General features: G+C 44.8%; 1 protein-coding gene across 1 annotated transcript in view; it reads left to right on the plus strand.

The window, feature by feature from the left end:
* Positions 1-14,608, plus strand: part of LOC130362524 (kinesin-like protein KIF28) — a 157,841-nt gene that overhangs the window by 68,263 nt on the left and 74,970 nt on the right. Inside the window, exons 8-12 of the mRNA XM_056567162.1 lie at positions 872-983; positions 1,132-1,199; positions 1,300-1,442; positions 4,759-4,880; positions 7,174-7,264. Coding sequence (XP_056423137.1) covers positions 872-983; positions 1,132-1,199; positions 1,300-1,442; positions 4,759-4,880; positions 7,174-7,264 — 536 coding nt within the window. The remainder of the gene's footprint in view (positions 1-871; positions 984-1,131; positions 1,200-1,299; positions 1,443-4,758; positions 4,881-7,173; positions 7,265-14,608) is intronic.

The raw sequence follows: 14,608 nt of genomic DNA on the forward strand, positions 1-14,608 counted from the left end.
CTTTCATTGGTACCATTCTGTGGCAAATGTAACACTTTGATCATTTTTTATTTAATTTTTTTATGAGGTGGTATACATAAAAAAATCTATTCTGTGGTTGTTTTTGTTCAATTTTTTAATTTTTTTCTCTTTTTTGATTTTATTTTTTCACATTTTTTATTTTCCACTTTTTACACACTTTTTTTCACACTTGTGTTCATTTTTTTTTTTTTTACTATTATACACATAATTCAAGGGAGTACACATCTGTACTCCATTGAATTATGCCTATGTCTGTCAGTACTGACAGGCATAGGATATATCAGTCCTTAGCTGCGCTCTGATCCTGGGTTAACCCTGTAGATGCTGCGGTTACTGAGACCTCAGCATCTATTAGGGTAACAGAGGGAGTATGCTCGCGGGTGGCCTCCTTCGATGAAGCGACAGAGGAGAGGGGGAAGGTGGAGATCCGCACTAGATCCCTGCTATTGGTCCATCTGTACTGACAGACCAATAGCAGCAATCACCAGCCGGGGACCCTGGCCGGCTTCAGGGAGGCTCGGCTGTGCAGCACAGCCGAGCTCAATAAACTGTCACAGCGCCTGGAGGTGCTGTGACAGTTTATTCTCATCAGGTACATGTACGTGGTGATGCGGGAAGTCATACCTAATCATCACGTACAAGTACCTAAATTTGCGGGAAGGGGTTAAGCTGTTTTATAGCCCATAATTCTACAAGTCAACATGAGGTTAACCACTTGGTTCTCTTCAGAATTTCTTCTGCGGATGATTTTCTCCAGATTCATACTTAAGTAAATGTAAAAATATCAGAAGCAGATTGGACAAACTTAAAATAAACCTCCATGCTGATGTCACGTGTCTTGGTTTTTCAGTGCACTTGCTGAGGCTGCAATGGGCAAAAAAGTCCTACATATTCCATACAGAGATTCTGTCCTGACAAAACTTCTGCAGTCTGCCCTGGGAGGAAATAGCAGGACTGTTATGGTACAGTATAAATGTTTGTTTTATCTCAGAATACTCACAAGTGAAGTGCAAAAGTGAAAAAACAGCCATAATAATAATAAGGTAAATAAACGTATTAAACATAAAAGAGGTGGGTATCCATGGGTGTTGTCATGTTTCCCTTTCTAAGGTTGCTGCAGTGAGTCCAGCTGATATATGCTATGAGGAAACTTTGTCTACACTAAGATATGCTGAAAGGTATTGCCCAGTTTTTCTATGTTGACCTACAAATAGGAATAAGAGAACATAATAGTACTTTAACGTATATATACAAATATATGTTATTTACCTCTACTAGGGCAAAGAAAATTAAGAACAAAGCAATTATTAATGCAAGTCCCACCGAGCGCCTTCTTAAAGAGCTTAAAGCAGAAAACAACAAATTGTTATCCCGACTTGCTGGACTTGGGAATTCAGGAAAGAAGGTGGAGCAAGAAACAAGTATGATGGAAATCTGTAATATCCATTCTACTTTAAAATACTGCGTGTTTCTACCAGGCAGGCATAACAAAAAAAGTTTGATACCATATTAGTCAGTTCATAAAAAGTCTCATTCCTGTCAATAAGAAAAACAAAATGATAGTTTTGCAATTATGACATTATTTCTGAACTGACATACAGTCATGGCCGTAAATGTTGGCACCCCTGAGAAAAAATATTTTTCACAGAAAAGGATTGCATTTACACATGTTTATTCCCTTTGTTTGTATTAGAACTAAACCAAAAAAGGGAGGAAAAAAAGCAAATTAGACATAATGTCACACCAAACTCCAAAAATGGTCTGGACAAAATTATTGGCACCCTTAAAGTGTACCCTTCAGATCCAACAAAAAAACATTTTTTTTAAATATATCACTCAGTGCCTAATCCTGACAATGTACATACAATTTTTATGTGTCTAGCACTTTAATTTTTTTATTACACTTCTATTTTAGCTCACTAGTCTGAATTCCTCTCAAAGGGAGGGGGTGTGGCCTCACTGTGCAGGTCTCCACCCCCTCCCTCAGTATGCTGTCTGCTCACATCTCCCCTAGCATTAGCAAAACTACAACTCCCAGCTTGTCCTCACTGACAGTAGCAGGACACAAGCTGACAGTGGGAGGATTTTTCCTCCAGCTGTGAGCCCTGCGCTCACAGCTGTCAATCAAGGAAGTGTGTCCATGACATAGGTGATGATGCATGGACAAAGCAGGACTAGTATGTGTCCAAGCAGGCAAGGTGGACAGCTGTTTGACTGGCTTTTTCAGTATGAAATACTGCAAATTTTCTAATGAAAGCAATTGCAAAACCTGTTGGTTTTGCATGCTTTACAACATATCAAAGTTTTTGTATCTGACAGTGCCCATTTCACTTAATATTTGGTTGCACACCCTTTGGAAAAAATAACTGAAATCAATCACTTCCTATAACCATCAATAAGCTTCTTACACATCTCAGCCAGAATGTTGGACCACTCTTACTTTGCAAACTGCACCATGCCTCACTTATTTGAAGGGCGCCTTTTCCCGAAAGCAATTTTAAGATCTCTCCACAGGTGTTCAATGGGATTTAGATCTGGACTCATTGCTGGCCACTTCAGAACTCTCCAGCGCTTTGTTGCCATCCATTGCTGGGTGCTTTTTGAAGTATGTTTGGGGTCATTGTCCTGCTGGAAGACCCAAGATCTCGGACACAAACCCAGCTTTCAGACACTGGACTGTACAGTGCGACCCAAAATCCATTGGTAATCCTCAGATTTCATGATGCCTTGCACACATTCAAGGCACCCAGTGCCAGAGGCAACAAAACAACCCCAAAACATCATTGAACCTCTTCCATATTTCACTGTAGGAACCGTGTTCCTTTCTTTGTAGTCCTCATTCCATTTTCTGTAAACAGTAGAATGATGTGCTTTACCAAAAAGCTCTATCTTGGTCTCATCTGTCCACAAGATGTTTTTCCAGAAGAATTTTGGCTTACTCAAGTTCATTTTGGCAAAATGTAGTCTTGCCTTTTTATGTCTCTGTGTCATCAGTAGGGTCCTCCTGGTCTCCTGCCATAGCTTTTCATTTAAGTTAAATGTTGACGGATAGTTTGCGCTGACACTGATGCTCCCTGGATCTGCAGGATAGCTTGAAAATCTTTGAAACTTGTTTGGGGCTGTTTATCCCCCATCCGGACTATGCTGCGTTGACACCTTTCATCAATTTTTTTCTTCCGTCCACGCTCAGGGAGATTAGCTACAGTGCCATGGGTTGCAAACTTCTTGATAATTTTGCGCACTGTGAACAAAGGCAAATCTAGATCTCTGGAGATGGAATTGTAACCTTGAGATTGTCGATATTTTTCCACAATTTTGGTTCTCAAGTCCTCAGAGTTCTCTTCTCCTCTTTCTGTTGTCCATGCTTAGTGTGGCACACAGACACATAGTGTAATAACTAACCGTGTTTCTCCAAAAATAAGACCGGGTCTTATATTAATTTTAGTCACAAAAAACACACTAGGGCTTATTTTCAGGGTAGGGCTTATTTATTTATGGGGGCTGCAGGAGTGTGGAGGATGGGGGGCTGTAGGGGGATGGGGAGCTTTAGCAGTGTGGAGGATGGGAGGGCTGTAGCAGTGTGGAGGATGCCGCACCCCCCCCCCATCTTCCACACTTCCACAGCTCCCATCCTCCACACTGCTATACAGCCCCCCATCCTCCACACTCCCGCAGCCCTCCATCCTCCACACTCCTGCAGCCCCCCATCCTCCACACTCCTGCAGGCCCCCCCATCCTCCACACTGCTACAGCCCCCATCCTCCCCTTCCCCCGTCATCTTCCACACTCCTACAGTGCCCCCCACCCCTCTGCCATAATAAACCAGCACTTCCCCACCTTCATAGCGTCCACAACTAAAGCCGCAGCTCGCGACGGCGGCGGGATCTCCTTCTGCTGCTTACCGGTAGCAGCCAGGGCAGGGACACGGTCCGTTAGTTGAGTACCCCTGGCCCTAGGTCTTATTTTCGGGGTAGGGCTTATATTGCCGCAAGGGGTTATTAATCCAGCTAGGGCTTATTTTTGGGGTAGGGTGTATTTTCGGGGAAACAGGGAAGTAAACTTCTCTCCTTTTTATATGCTTTCAGGTGTTATTTTTATATGGCCCACACCTGTTACTTGCCTTAGGTGAGTTTAAAGGAGCATCACATGCTTGAAACTATCTTATTTTTCCACAATTTTTTGTGGTAACATGTCATAAATCTCTATGTTAAAAACTGTAAACTAGTATTTTCAGGCATTTATGTCTTATTTGGAATTGCCCTATAATATAATAACATTCAATGTGTCTTATTGTCTTCAAATGTAAGATCTAATTTTTGCTTTTAGGGTTTGCTTGGCTCTGTGCAGGCTCCTGGTATGTCAACCATCCTGATGTGTGAGCCGGGAACATGTAACAGAGCCTCAGTGCATAGAGCCCCGCTTGACCACCCACACTGTAGGGACAGGGACAGAAAAAAATGTATAAACAATATACATAGAACTGTATACATATAATGGTTTGTTAACGTCAGGAACACTTTAAAGACAATTTTTTTAGTTATGTTAGCCAATAAATCCGTATCATAACTGCAAAACTAATATTTTGTTTCTCTTATAAAAAGTAACAAGACATTGCATGGGTGGCTCTTGGAAGAATTTGTATTATTCTCTTGTTTTCATGTTGCCATGTTATGAGAAGACCACCGACAACTTTATGCGACATAGCTAGTGTGTTTTTATATTATTTTGGAATTACAGAAGAACTTAGACGATTGTTTGCAGAAAATGAACTGCGGATCCAGGCAATGCAATCAGCTTGGGAACTTCAGCTACAAGAGGCCAGAAAAGAATGGGAGCAGCAGTTTGCTACAATTACACAGGTGAACTGTCAGAAAAAATATTAAGAATTTTATTTTAAAAAATCTGCAGCTCCACCTGCAGAAATTAGGTCCTCAGAGCATTCTTTTTTTGTAGCAGAATATAACAAAACTATACATATTTGGTATTGCTGCAATTTTACTAACCCACATAACAAACACAGTAAATACTGTAAAAGTGGAAAATATAAAACAATGGCAGAATTGCACCATTCCATCACAGAATTTTTTTTTTCTAAATTTCTTAATACATTTTCACTAACAATAGAAAAATGTAAAGCTTATGGCTCTTTGAAGGATAAAATAATAAAATGGAGAAAAAAAACACAAAATTGACTGTGTCCTTAAAGGACATCTGCAGCGCTGGTACTTAAAAAAGCAGTTGCTGCTCTCCCCCCTCCTCTCCCCCCAAGGAAATTATAATAAATTATAATAAAGTGACGCCCACAGCTCCTTCCCTTGTGGTTATCCCCTCCCATCCTCACCACATGTTCTCCCCTGTCCAATAGGAGAGCCGGCTGCGGCTGCCTGGAAAACAGCTTACATAGCTATAATGTACAGTGTGGAGTTGCAGGGGTGCCTCCAGCTGTTGCAAAACAACAATTTCCAGCATGTCTGGACAGTCACCATCTTTCAGGGCATGCTGGGAGTTGTAATTTTGCAACAGCTGGAGGTGCTCTGATTAGGAAACGCTGATAGATTATGGTGCAACATTTAGGGACTGAGGACAGGGGGACAATGTGGACTTATGCACCTCTCAGCAGCAGTGACCCACAGGAATGCTATGCTTTTTCTCAGCAGCACACTGCTGTAATCTTTATTCCAAGAGGGCAGTGAGAAAATGGACACACAGTACAATAGCTAACATGGTTGTGAGAGGCAGGCACATAAAGGGTTACTGCCTTCACTGACAGCAGCACACTTTAGCACCTGGGCAGATGTCACCACAGAGACCGAGGGGGGAGGAGGGGGACACAGGCCGTGCTGAAGCTGATTGCAGGCACAGGCTCTGTTTCTGCTCACATCCAAACGGCTTAGCTTACAGCCCTGAAACCCCCCTACTGTGCGCTCAGCCAATTAGAGCAGAGCACAGAACAGCCTAATGAATATGTATGAGGTTGGAGGAGCTGCAGGGGGAGTGAAGGATCCTGGGAGTTTGTGACGTAGCGTCGACCTAGCTGACAGCCCCATAGGGAATAACAGGTAGATGCTACTCATATTAGAGCTCCAGGCAGCAACTTCCTGTGACAGCAAAGCAGCTAAACCGTGCAGAAAAGGTAATGGAGCACAATTACTAAGTTGCATAACTTCTTATTTAATGACATTAGAGCACTATGTCATTAGCACTGCAGTTGTCCTTTAAGGGGTTAAATCAAGTTTTTATGTTAAATATATTTAAGCATTTGTGGTGATTTTCTTAAATTTTTTTTCCCCATGCAATTAGTTTTAACACTGACAACTATGCCTCATAATAAGCTAACACTTGCTTTTCTGTAGAGATCACTTTTCAGCAGTCTCCTCCTAATAAACACAAAGTAGTATCCCTTATATTAAATCCGATAATACAGGATCCACCTTTGACAACAGGTGATGGTTACAGCCCCCAGCCCCTCCCTGCACAATAACTACTGCACAGGTCACAGATAATGCCTCATCTCCAGACTACACATTCCTATACTTTACATATGGCTGCTGTAAAGCAGGAAAGATGGCTTCATCCATATTTGAGATCAAAAAGTTGATCAATAAAACAAAATCTATGATAAGAAAAAAAAACATATTTGACATAATAATGTATCAGTATCTTTTTTTAATTGGTACCAAATAAAGGTGATACATTTCAATTAAGGATTAAAACAGACCTATCATTCTGCTTTTCTTTACATAAAAAGCTGTGTCATAGCAGCTGATAATATGCTAATGTCACATGACAAACATGTCCAACACTGCCAAATATGCATATTTCTGAATTGCCATCTGAATCATAATAATAATCAGTGAAACCACACTCGGGAGCTCGCTCTGCAGCCTTTCTTGTGATTGCCTTTGGCACATCTGCAGCTCGAAATATGCTGCAGATGTGCCCTGTGTGACCCTGCCACAATACTTCCCTGTGGCAGCAATGCAGGGGAATTTACCACTTGCTGTTGGGTTCCTCATCAGATTATAGTTTTTATCTGGGATCTAGCTGTTAAACACCGTATGATCAGCTTATGGTTGTGGAAACCTTCCAACAAAAAGAAATTGTCCGATACGGCAAAGTGTCTGCAAGATGAGCTAACATGTTTGTTTCCAGGAGAGGTGCATGATGCAGTCATTTCCTTATCTCTTGAACATTAATGAAGATCCACAACTATCGGGAGTTCTTAAGCAATTTATCCAAGAAGGTATGATGCTTTTGTTTCTACTAAAAACACGGGATCCCTTTCTAGCATCTTTTTGTTTCAACTTAAACTTTGAAGATATATATATACATATACACATACAGATACACATACAGGGGGAATTTATAATTGTATATAGAGCTTTTTTGTCTTACTTTTTTATACAAAAATTTGCGCAAGAGTTTTTTTGCATCTTTTTTTTGCGCAAAACCTGATAGAATTCTTCATAGTTATGTCTATGGTTAAGTTTACCATAAAGCACATTCTACTGTAGAATTGAATTTATAAACTGCGTGTGTTTTTTTTAAGCGCAAAAAAATGTGCAAATGCACTTTTCTTGCGCAAATATACACCACCTCGGAGGACACGTACCAAAGTGTTCTAAAGCATCTGAGAATTATCTTAACTATTTTGGGACAGTTAGGACTACTACTCCCATCATGGACAGACTCTGCCAATGATGGGAGTTGTAGTCCAGGGGCTGAGGTGCAGATCGCACCGGGTCATTCTCCAGAGTCCGCATTTATTAACTGTAAAAGCCGGCGGAACATTCAGCTTCACTGCGCTGCCCACCGGCTCCTGTATACTGTATCACATTTCATAATCCCCACCCAGGAGACGGGAGCTCTGATTGGTGAAAAGCTATTCACCAGTCAGAGCTTCTGTCTCCCGGTGGTGGGGATTATGAATTACGAGCGGTGTATACAGGAGCCAGCGGCCAGCGCAGTGTAGCCGCATGTTCTGCCGGCATTTACAGTTAATAAATGCGGATCGCAGCGGGTCTCTGGAGAATGGCCTGCTGCAATCTGCAACTCAGCCCCTGGACTATAACTCCCATCATGGACGGAGCCTGTCCATGATGGGAATAGTAGTCCTAAACGTGCCACAGCCGGGGGGATGTGCAGGTGCTACAACTACTCCCATCATGGGATAGACTCTGTCCTGTGATGAGAGTAGTAGTCCAAGGGCAGGGGGACAGATCGAGCTACACAGTCCAGGCCTAACTCTGTTCTCATTATGTGTTTTGCATAATGGGAGCTGAGCCTTTCTGGCAGTGTGTTCCCAAACATGGAGACTCCAGCTGTTGCTTAACTACAGCCCCCATGATTATGAACACTCTGCATTATGTGCTCTCTCCCCAGCGGAGAGCGCTAAAAAATGTACTAACCCATATTTCTTGTTTTTCTTTTCTACTCATTTCAGATACCTGAACCATTAGTAAAATGGTTAATGAGGCCTGTGGGGGAGTGTTTTTTATTTTTTAAATAAAATTTTTTTTTCAATGTGTTGTGTTTTTTTACAATTGAATTTTCAGGCTTAGTAGTGGAAGCCGTCTTATAGACAAAAACCATTATTATGCCAGGGCTTAGGGTTAGCCCCAAAATCAGCTAATGTTAACCTCTAATTATTACCCCGGTACCCACCGCCACAGGGGTGCTGGGTATCAACAGGCCCAGACTGTAAAAAATGGCACTCCTGGGCCTAGGCGGGAACGGGCTGGAGTTATTTAGGCTGGAGAGGGCCAGTAACAGTGGTCCTCGCCCACCCTGATAACGTCAGGCTGTTGCTGCTTGGTTGGTATCTGACTGATACTGAAAATAGGGGGAACCCTATGCATTTTTTATTTATTATTTTAAATAAATACATTTAAAAAACGTGTGTGGTTCCCCAATTTTTCATTATCAGCCAGATACCAGCCAGCCAAGCAGCAAGAGCCTGATGTTACCAGGGTAGGTGAGGACCATTGTTACTGGCCCTCCACTGCCTAAATAATGCCAGCCTGTTACGGCCTAGGCCCAGGAGCGCCATTTTTGATGCTCCGGGCCTGTTTGTACCAGCTCTTCCTGACACCCCTGTGGCGGTGGGTACCGGGGAGCAATAATTGGGAGTTAGCGCTAGCTGATTTTGTGGCTAACGCTAAGCCTTGGCTTAGTACTGGATTCTGTCTACAAGACGGCTTCCACTACTAAGCCTGAAAATGTTATTATAAAAAACACAACACATTGAAAAAAATGTTTTATTTAGAAAAAAAACACTCCCCCACAGCCCTCGTTAACCCTTTTATTGACATTAAAGAAAAGCTGTTCATAATCGCAATCCCCCGAATCTGACGTAGTTCTCTGCATTCAGATATCTAAAATGAGAAGAAAACAAAAACAATAAAACTACAACCATTTCTTTGATTTCTACACTATCAAAAAGCTGGTGTGAAATTTTTCATTTAAACTGGCCTCTCACCCCTTCGAAAATATCATGTAAAGCAGACAATATACATGGACATGCCCACTTTTACAAAACTGACGTGAACAGTGTAAACCGCGGCACAAAGCTTTTTGAAAATGTGGTCGATACTTTTCGCGCCAAAATTATTATTTATTTTTTTGGTGCAAAATTCTTTGAGTATCTCCCCTTCTGTGTACTTTATTAAAGATTTATGATTTTACTATTGGGCAGAGTTTTGTTCGGCACACACTGCTTCTCCTGCACTTCTAGCTACGTAAGCAGTGTACAGCGGGAAAATGCCACAGCTCTGTGAAGTGTGAGGTAGAGAAGGAGTGCACGCTAGAGTGAGGGGGGGCATTTCTATATTTGCACAAAATTTATCAAAGGAGTGTGCAACTTTAGTAAATCTTGAGCAAGAGTGTAAATTAGACAAGCAGTGTAAAGATTCCCTTCAATACTTCTGAAGTAGGTGGTTTCTGCAGTATCTGTAGTATTTTTCTGCAAGACCCATTTAACTGTATAGAACAGTCAATGACATTTTAGTAACACATCTGCTGCATGTGAATCTGCCCATAATGATCATTGAGGTTACAATAGTAAAACAACACATTTAAATGCTGTAAAGACAGCCGTTAATGGTTGTCAGCCACTATTTTGGTATAGTTCAGAGGACTGTTTTGATAAATCCTGCACATTGTTACGCCGAGCGCTCCGGGTCCCCGCTCCTCCCCGGAGCGCTCGCTACACTTCCCTCACTGCAGCGCCCCGGTCGGTTCCACGGACCCGGGGCGCTGCGTTACTACCTCCGGCCGGGATGCGATTCGCGATGCGGGTAGCGCCCGCTCGCGATGCGCACCCCGGCTCCCGTACCTTACTCGCTCCCCGTCAGTTCTGTCCCGGCGCGCGCGGCCCCGCTCCCTAGGGCGCGCGCGCGCCGGGTCTTTGCGATTTAAAGGGCCACTGCACCGCTGATTGGTGCAGTGGTTCCAATTAGTGTTTACACCTGTGCACTTCCCTATATCACCTCACTTCCCCTTCACTCCCTCGCCGGATCTTGTTGCCCTAGTGCCAGTGAAAGCGTTCCTTGTGTGTTCCTTGCCTGTGATTCCAGACCTTCTGCCGTTGCCCCTGACTACGATCCTTGCTGCCTGCCCCGACCTTCCGCTACGTCCGACCTTGCTTCTGTCTACTCCCTTGTACCGCGCCTATCTTCAGCAGCCAGAGAGGTTGAGCCGTTGCTAGGGGATACGACCTGGTCACTACCGCCGCAGCAAGACCATCCCGCTTTGCGGCGGGCTCTGGTGAAAACCAGTAGTGACTTAGAACCGATCCTCTAGCACGGTCCACGCCAATCCCTCTCTGGCACAGAGGATCCACTACCTGCCAGCCGGCATCGTGACAGTAGATCCGGCCATGGATCCCGCTGAAGTTCCTCTGCCAGTTGTCGCTGACCTCACCACGGTGGTCGCCCAGCAGTCACAACAGATTGCGCAACAAGGCCAACAGCTGTCTCAACTGACTGTTATGCTACAACAGTTACTACCACAGCTCCAGCAATCATCTCCTCCGCCAGCTCCTGTACCTCCTCCGCAGCGAGTGGCTGCTTCTGGAATACGACTATCCTTGCCGGATAAATTTGATGGGGACTCTAAGTTTTGCCGTGGCTTTCTTTCCCAATGTTCATTACACTTGGAGATGATGTCGGACCAGTTCCCCACTGAAAGGTCTAAGGTGGCTTTCGTAGTCAGCCTGCTGTCTGGAAAAGCCCTGGCTTGGGCCACACCGCTCTGGGACCGCAATGACCCCGTCACTGCCTCTGTACACTCCTTCCTCTCGGAAATTCGAAGTGTCTTTGAGGAACCTGCCCGAGCCTCTTCTGCTGAGACTGCCCTGTTGAACCTGGTCCAGGGTAATTCTTCCGTTGGCGAGTATGCCGTACAGTTCCGTACCCTTGCTTCAGAATTATCCTGGAATAATGAGGCACTCTGCGCGACCTTTAAAAAAGGCCTATCCAGCAACATTAAAGATGTTCTGGCCGCACGAGAAATCCCTGCTAACCTACATGAACTCATCCATCTTGCCACTCGCATTGACATGCGTTTTTCCGAACGGCGTCAGGAGCTCCGCCAGGATATGGACTCTGTTCGCACGAGGCGTTTCTTCTCCCCGGCTCCTCTCTCCTCTGGTCCCCTGCAATCTGTTCCTGTGCCTCCCGCCGTGGAGGCTATGCAGGTCGACCGGTCTCGCCTGACACCCCAAGAGAGGACACGACGCCGCATGGAGAATCTCTGCCTGTACTGTGCTAGTACCGAACACTTCCTGAAGGATTGTCCTATCCGTCCTCCCCGCCTGGAAAGACGTCCGCTGACTCCGCACAATGGTGAGACAGTCCTTGATGTCTACTCTGCTTCTCCACGTCTTACTGTGCCTGTGCGGATGTCTGCCTCTGCCTTCTCCTTCTCTGCTGTGGCCTTCTTGGACTCTGGATCTGCAGGAAATTTCATCTTAGCCTCTCTCGTCAACAGGTTCAACATCCCGGTGACCAGTCTCGCCAGACCCCTCTACATCAATTGTGTAAACAATGAAAGATTGGACTGTACTATACGTTTCCGCACGGAGCCCCTTCTAATGTGCATCGGATCTCATCACGAGAGGATTGAACTGTTGGTCCTCCCCAATTGCACTTCTGAAATCCTTCTTGGACTTCCCTGGCTTCAACTCCATTCCCCAATCCTGGATTGGTCCACTGGGGAGATCAAGAGTTGGGGGCCCTCTTGTTCCAAGGACTGCTTAAAACCGGTTCCCAGTAAACCTTGCCGTGTCCCTGTGCTTCCTCATGTAACCGGTCTCCCTAAGGCCTATATGGACTTTGCGGACGTTTTTTGCAAAAAACAAGCTGAGACTCTACCTCCTCACAGGCCTTATGATTGTCCCATTGACCTCCTCCCGGGCACTACTCCACCCCGGGGCAGAATCTATCCTCTGTCCGTCCCAGAGACTCTTGCCATGTCTGAATACGTCCAAGAAAATTTAAAAAAGGGCTTTATCCGTAAATCCTCCTCTCCTGCCGGAGCCGGATTTTTCTTTGTGTCCAAAAAAGATGGCTCTCTACGTCCTTGCATTGACTACCGCGGTCTTAATAAAATCACGGTTAAGAACCGCTACCCCCTACCCCTCATCTCTGAACTCTTTGATCGTCTCCAAGGTGCCCATATTTTTACCAAACTGGACTTAAGAGGTGCTTATAATCTCATCCGCATCAGAGAGGGGGATGAATGGAAAACGGCATTTAACACCAGAGATGGACACTTTGAGTATCTGGTCATGCCCTTTGGTCTATGCAACGCCCCTGCCGTCTTCCAAGACTTTGTTAATGAAATTTTTCGTGATCTACTATACTCCTGTGTTGTTGTATATCTGGACGATATCCTGATTTTTTCTGCCAATCTTGAAGAACACCGCCAGCATGTCCGTATGGTTCTTCAGAGACTTCGTGATAATCAACTCTATGCCAAAATAGAGAAATGTCTGTTTGAATGCCAATCTCTTCCTTTTCTAGGATACTTGGTCTCTGGCCAGGGACTACAAATGGACCCAGATAAACTCTCTGCCGTCTTAGATTGGCCACGCCCCTCCGGACTCCGTGCCATCCAACGTTTTTTGGGGTTCGCCAATTATTACAGGCAATTTATTCCACATTTTTCTACCATTGTGGCTCCTATTGTGGCTTTAACAAAAAAAAATGCCGATCCCAAGTCTTGGCCTCCTCAAGCGGAAGACGCCTTTAAACGACTCAAGTCTGCCTTTTCTTCGGCTCCCGTGCTCTCCAGACCTGACCCATCTAAACCCTTCCTATTGGAGGTTGATGCCTCCTCAGTGGGAGCTGGAGCTGTCCTTCTACAAAAAAACTCTTCCGGGCATGCTGTTACTTGTGGTTTTTTTTCCAGGACCTTCTCTCCGGCGGAGAGGAACTACTCCATCGGGGATCGAGAGCTTCTAGCCATTAAATTAGCACTTGAGGAATGGAGGCATCTGCTGGAGGGATCAAGATTTCCAGTTATTATTTACACCGATCACAAGAACCTCTCCTACCTCCAGTCTGCCCAACGGCTGAATCCTCGTCAGGCCAGGTGGTCTCTGTTCTTTGCCCGATTTAATTTTGAAATTCACTTTCGGCCTGCTGATAAAAACATTAGGGCCGATGCTCTCTCTCGTTCCTCAGATGCCTCTGAAATTGAACTCTCTCCTCAACACATCATTCCTCCTGACTGCCTGATTTCCACTTCTCCAGCCTCCATCAGGCAAACTCCTCCAGGAAAGACCTTTGTTTCTCCACGCCAACGCCTTGGGATCCTCAAATGGGGTCACTCCTCCCATCTCGCAGGTCATGCGGGCATCAAGAAATCTGTGCAACTCATCTCTCGCTTCTATTGGTGGCCGACTCTAGAGACTGATGTGGTGGACTTTGTGCGAGCCTGCACTATCTGTGCCCGGGATAAGACTCCTCGCCAGAAGCCCGCTGGTTTTCTTCATCCTCTACCTGTCCCCGAACAACCTTGGTCTCTGATTGGTATGGATTTTATTACTGACTTACCCCCATCCCATGGCAACACTGTTATTTGGGTGGTCGTTGATCGATTCTCCAAAATGGCACATTTCATCCCTCTTCCTGGTCTTCCTTCAGCGCCTCAGTTGGCTAAACAATTTTTTGTACACATTTTTCGTCTTCACGGGTTGCCTACACAGATCGTCTCGGATAGAGGCGTCCAATTTGTGTCTAAATTCTGGAGGGCTCTCTGTAAACAACTCAAGATTAAATTAAATTTTTCTTCTGCATACCATCCTCAATCCAATGGACAAGTAGAGAGAATTAACCAGATCTTGGGTGACTATTTACGACATTTTGTTTCCTCCCGCCAGGATGACTGGGCAGATCTTCTACCTTGGGCCGAATTCTCGTATAATTTCAGAATCTCTGAATCTTCCTCCAAATCTCCGTTTTTCGTGGTGTACGGCCGTCACCCTCTTCCCCCCCTCCCTACCCCCTTGCCCTCTGGTCTGCCCGCTGTGGATGAAATTTCTCGTGATCTTTCCACCATATGGAAAGAGACCCAAAATTCTCTC

Source organism: Hyla sarda, chromosome 3 (genome assembly GCF_029499605.1).
Source record: "Hyla sarda isolate aHylSar1 chromosome 3, aHylSar1.hap1, whole genome shotgun sequence".
NCBI classification, from domain to species: domain Eukaryota; kingdom Metazoa; phylum Chordata; class Amphibia; order Anura; family Hylidae; genus Hyla; species Hyla sarda.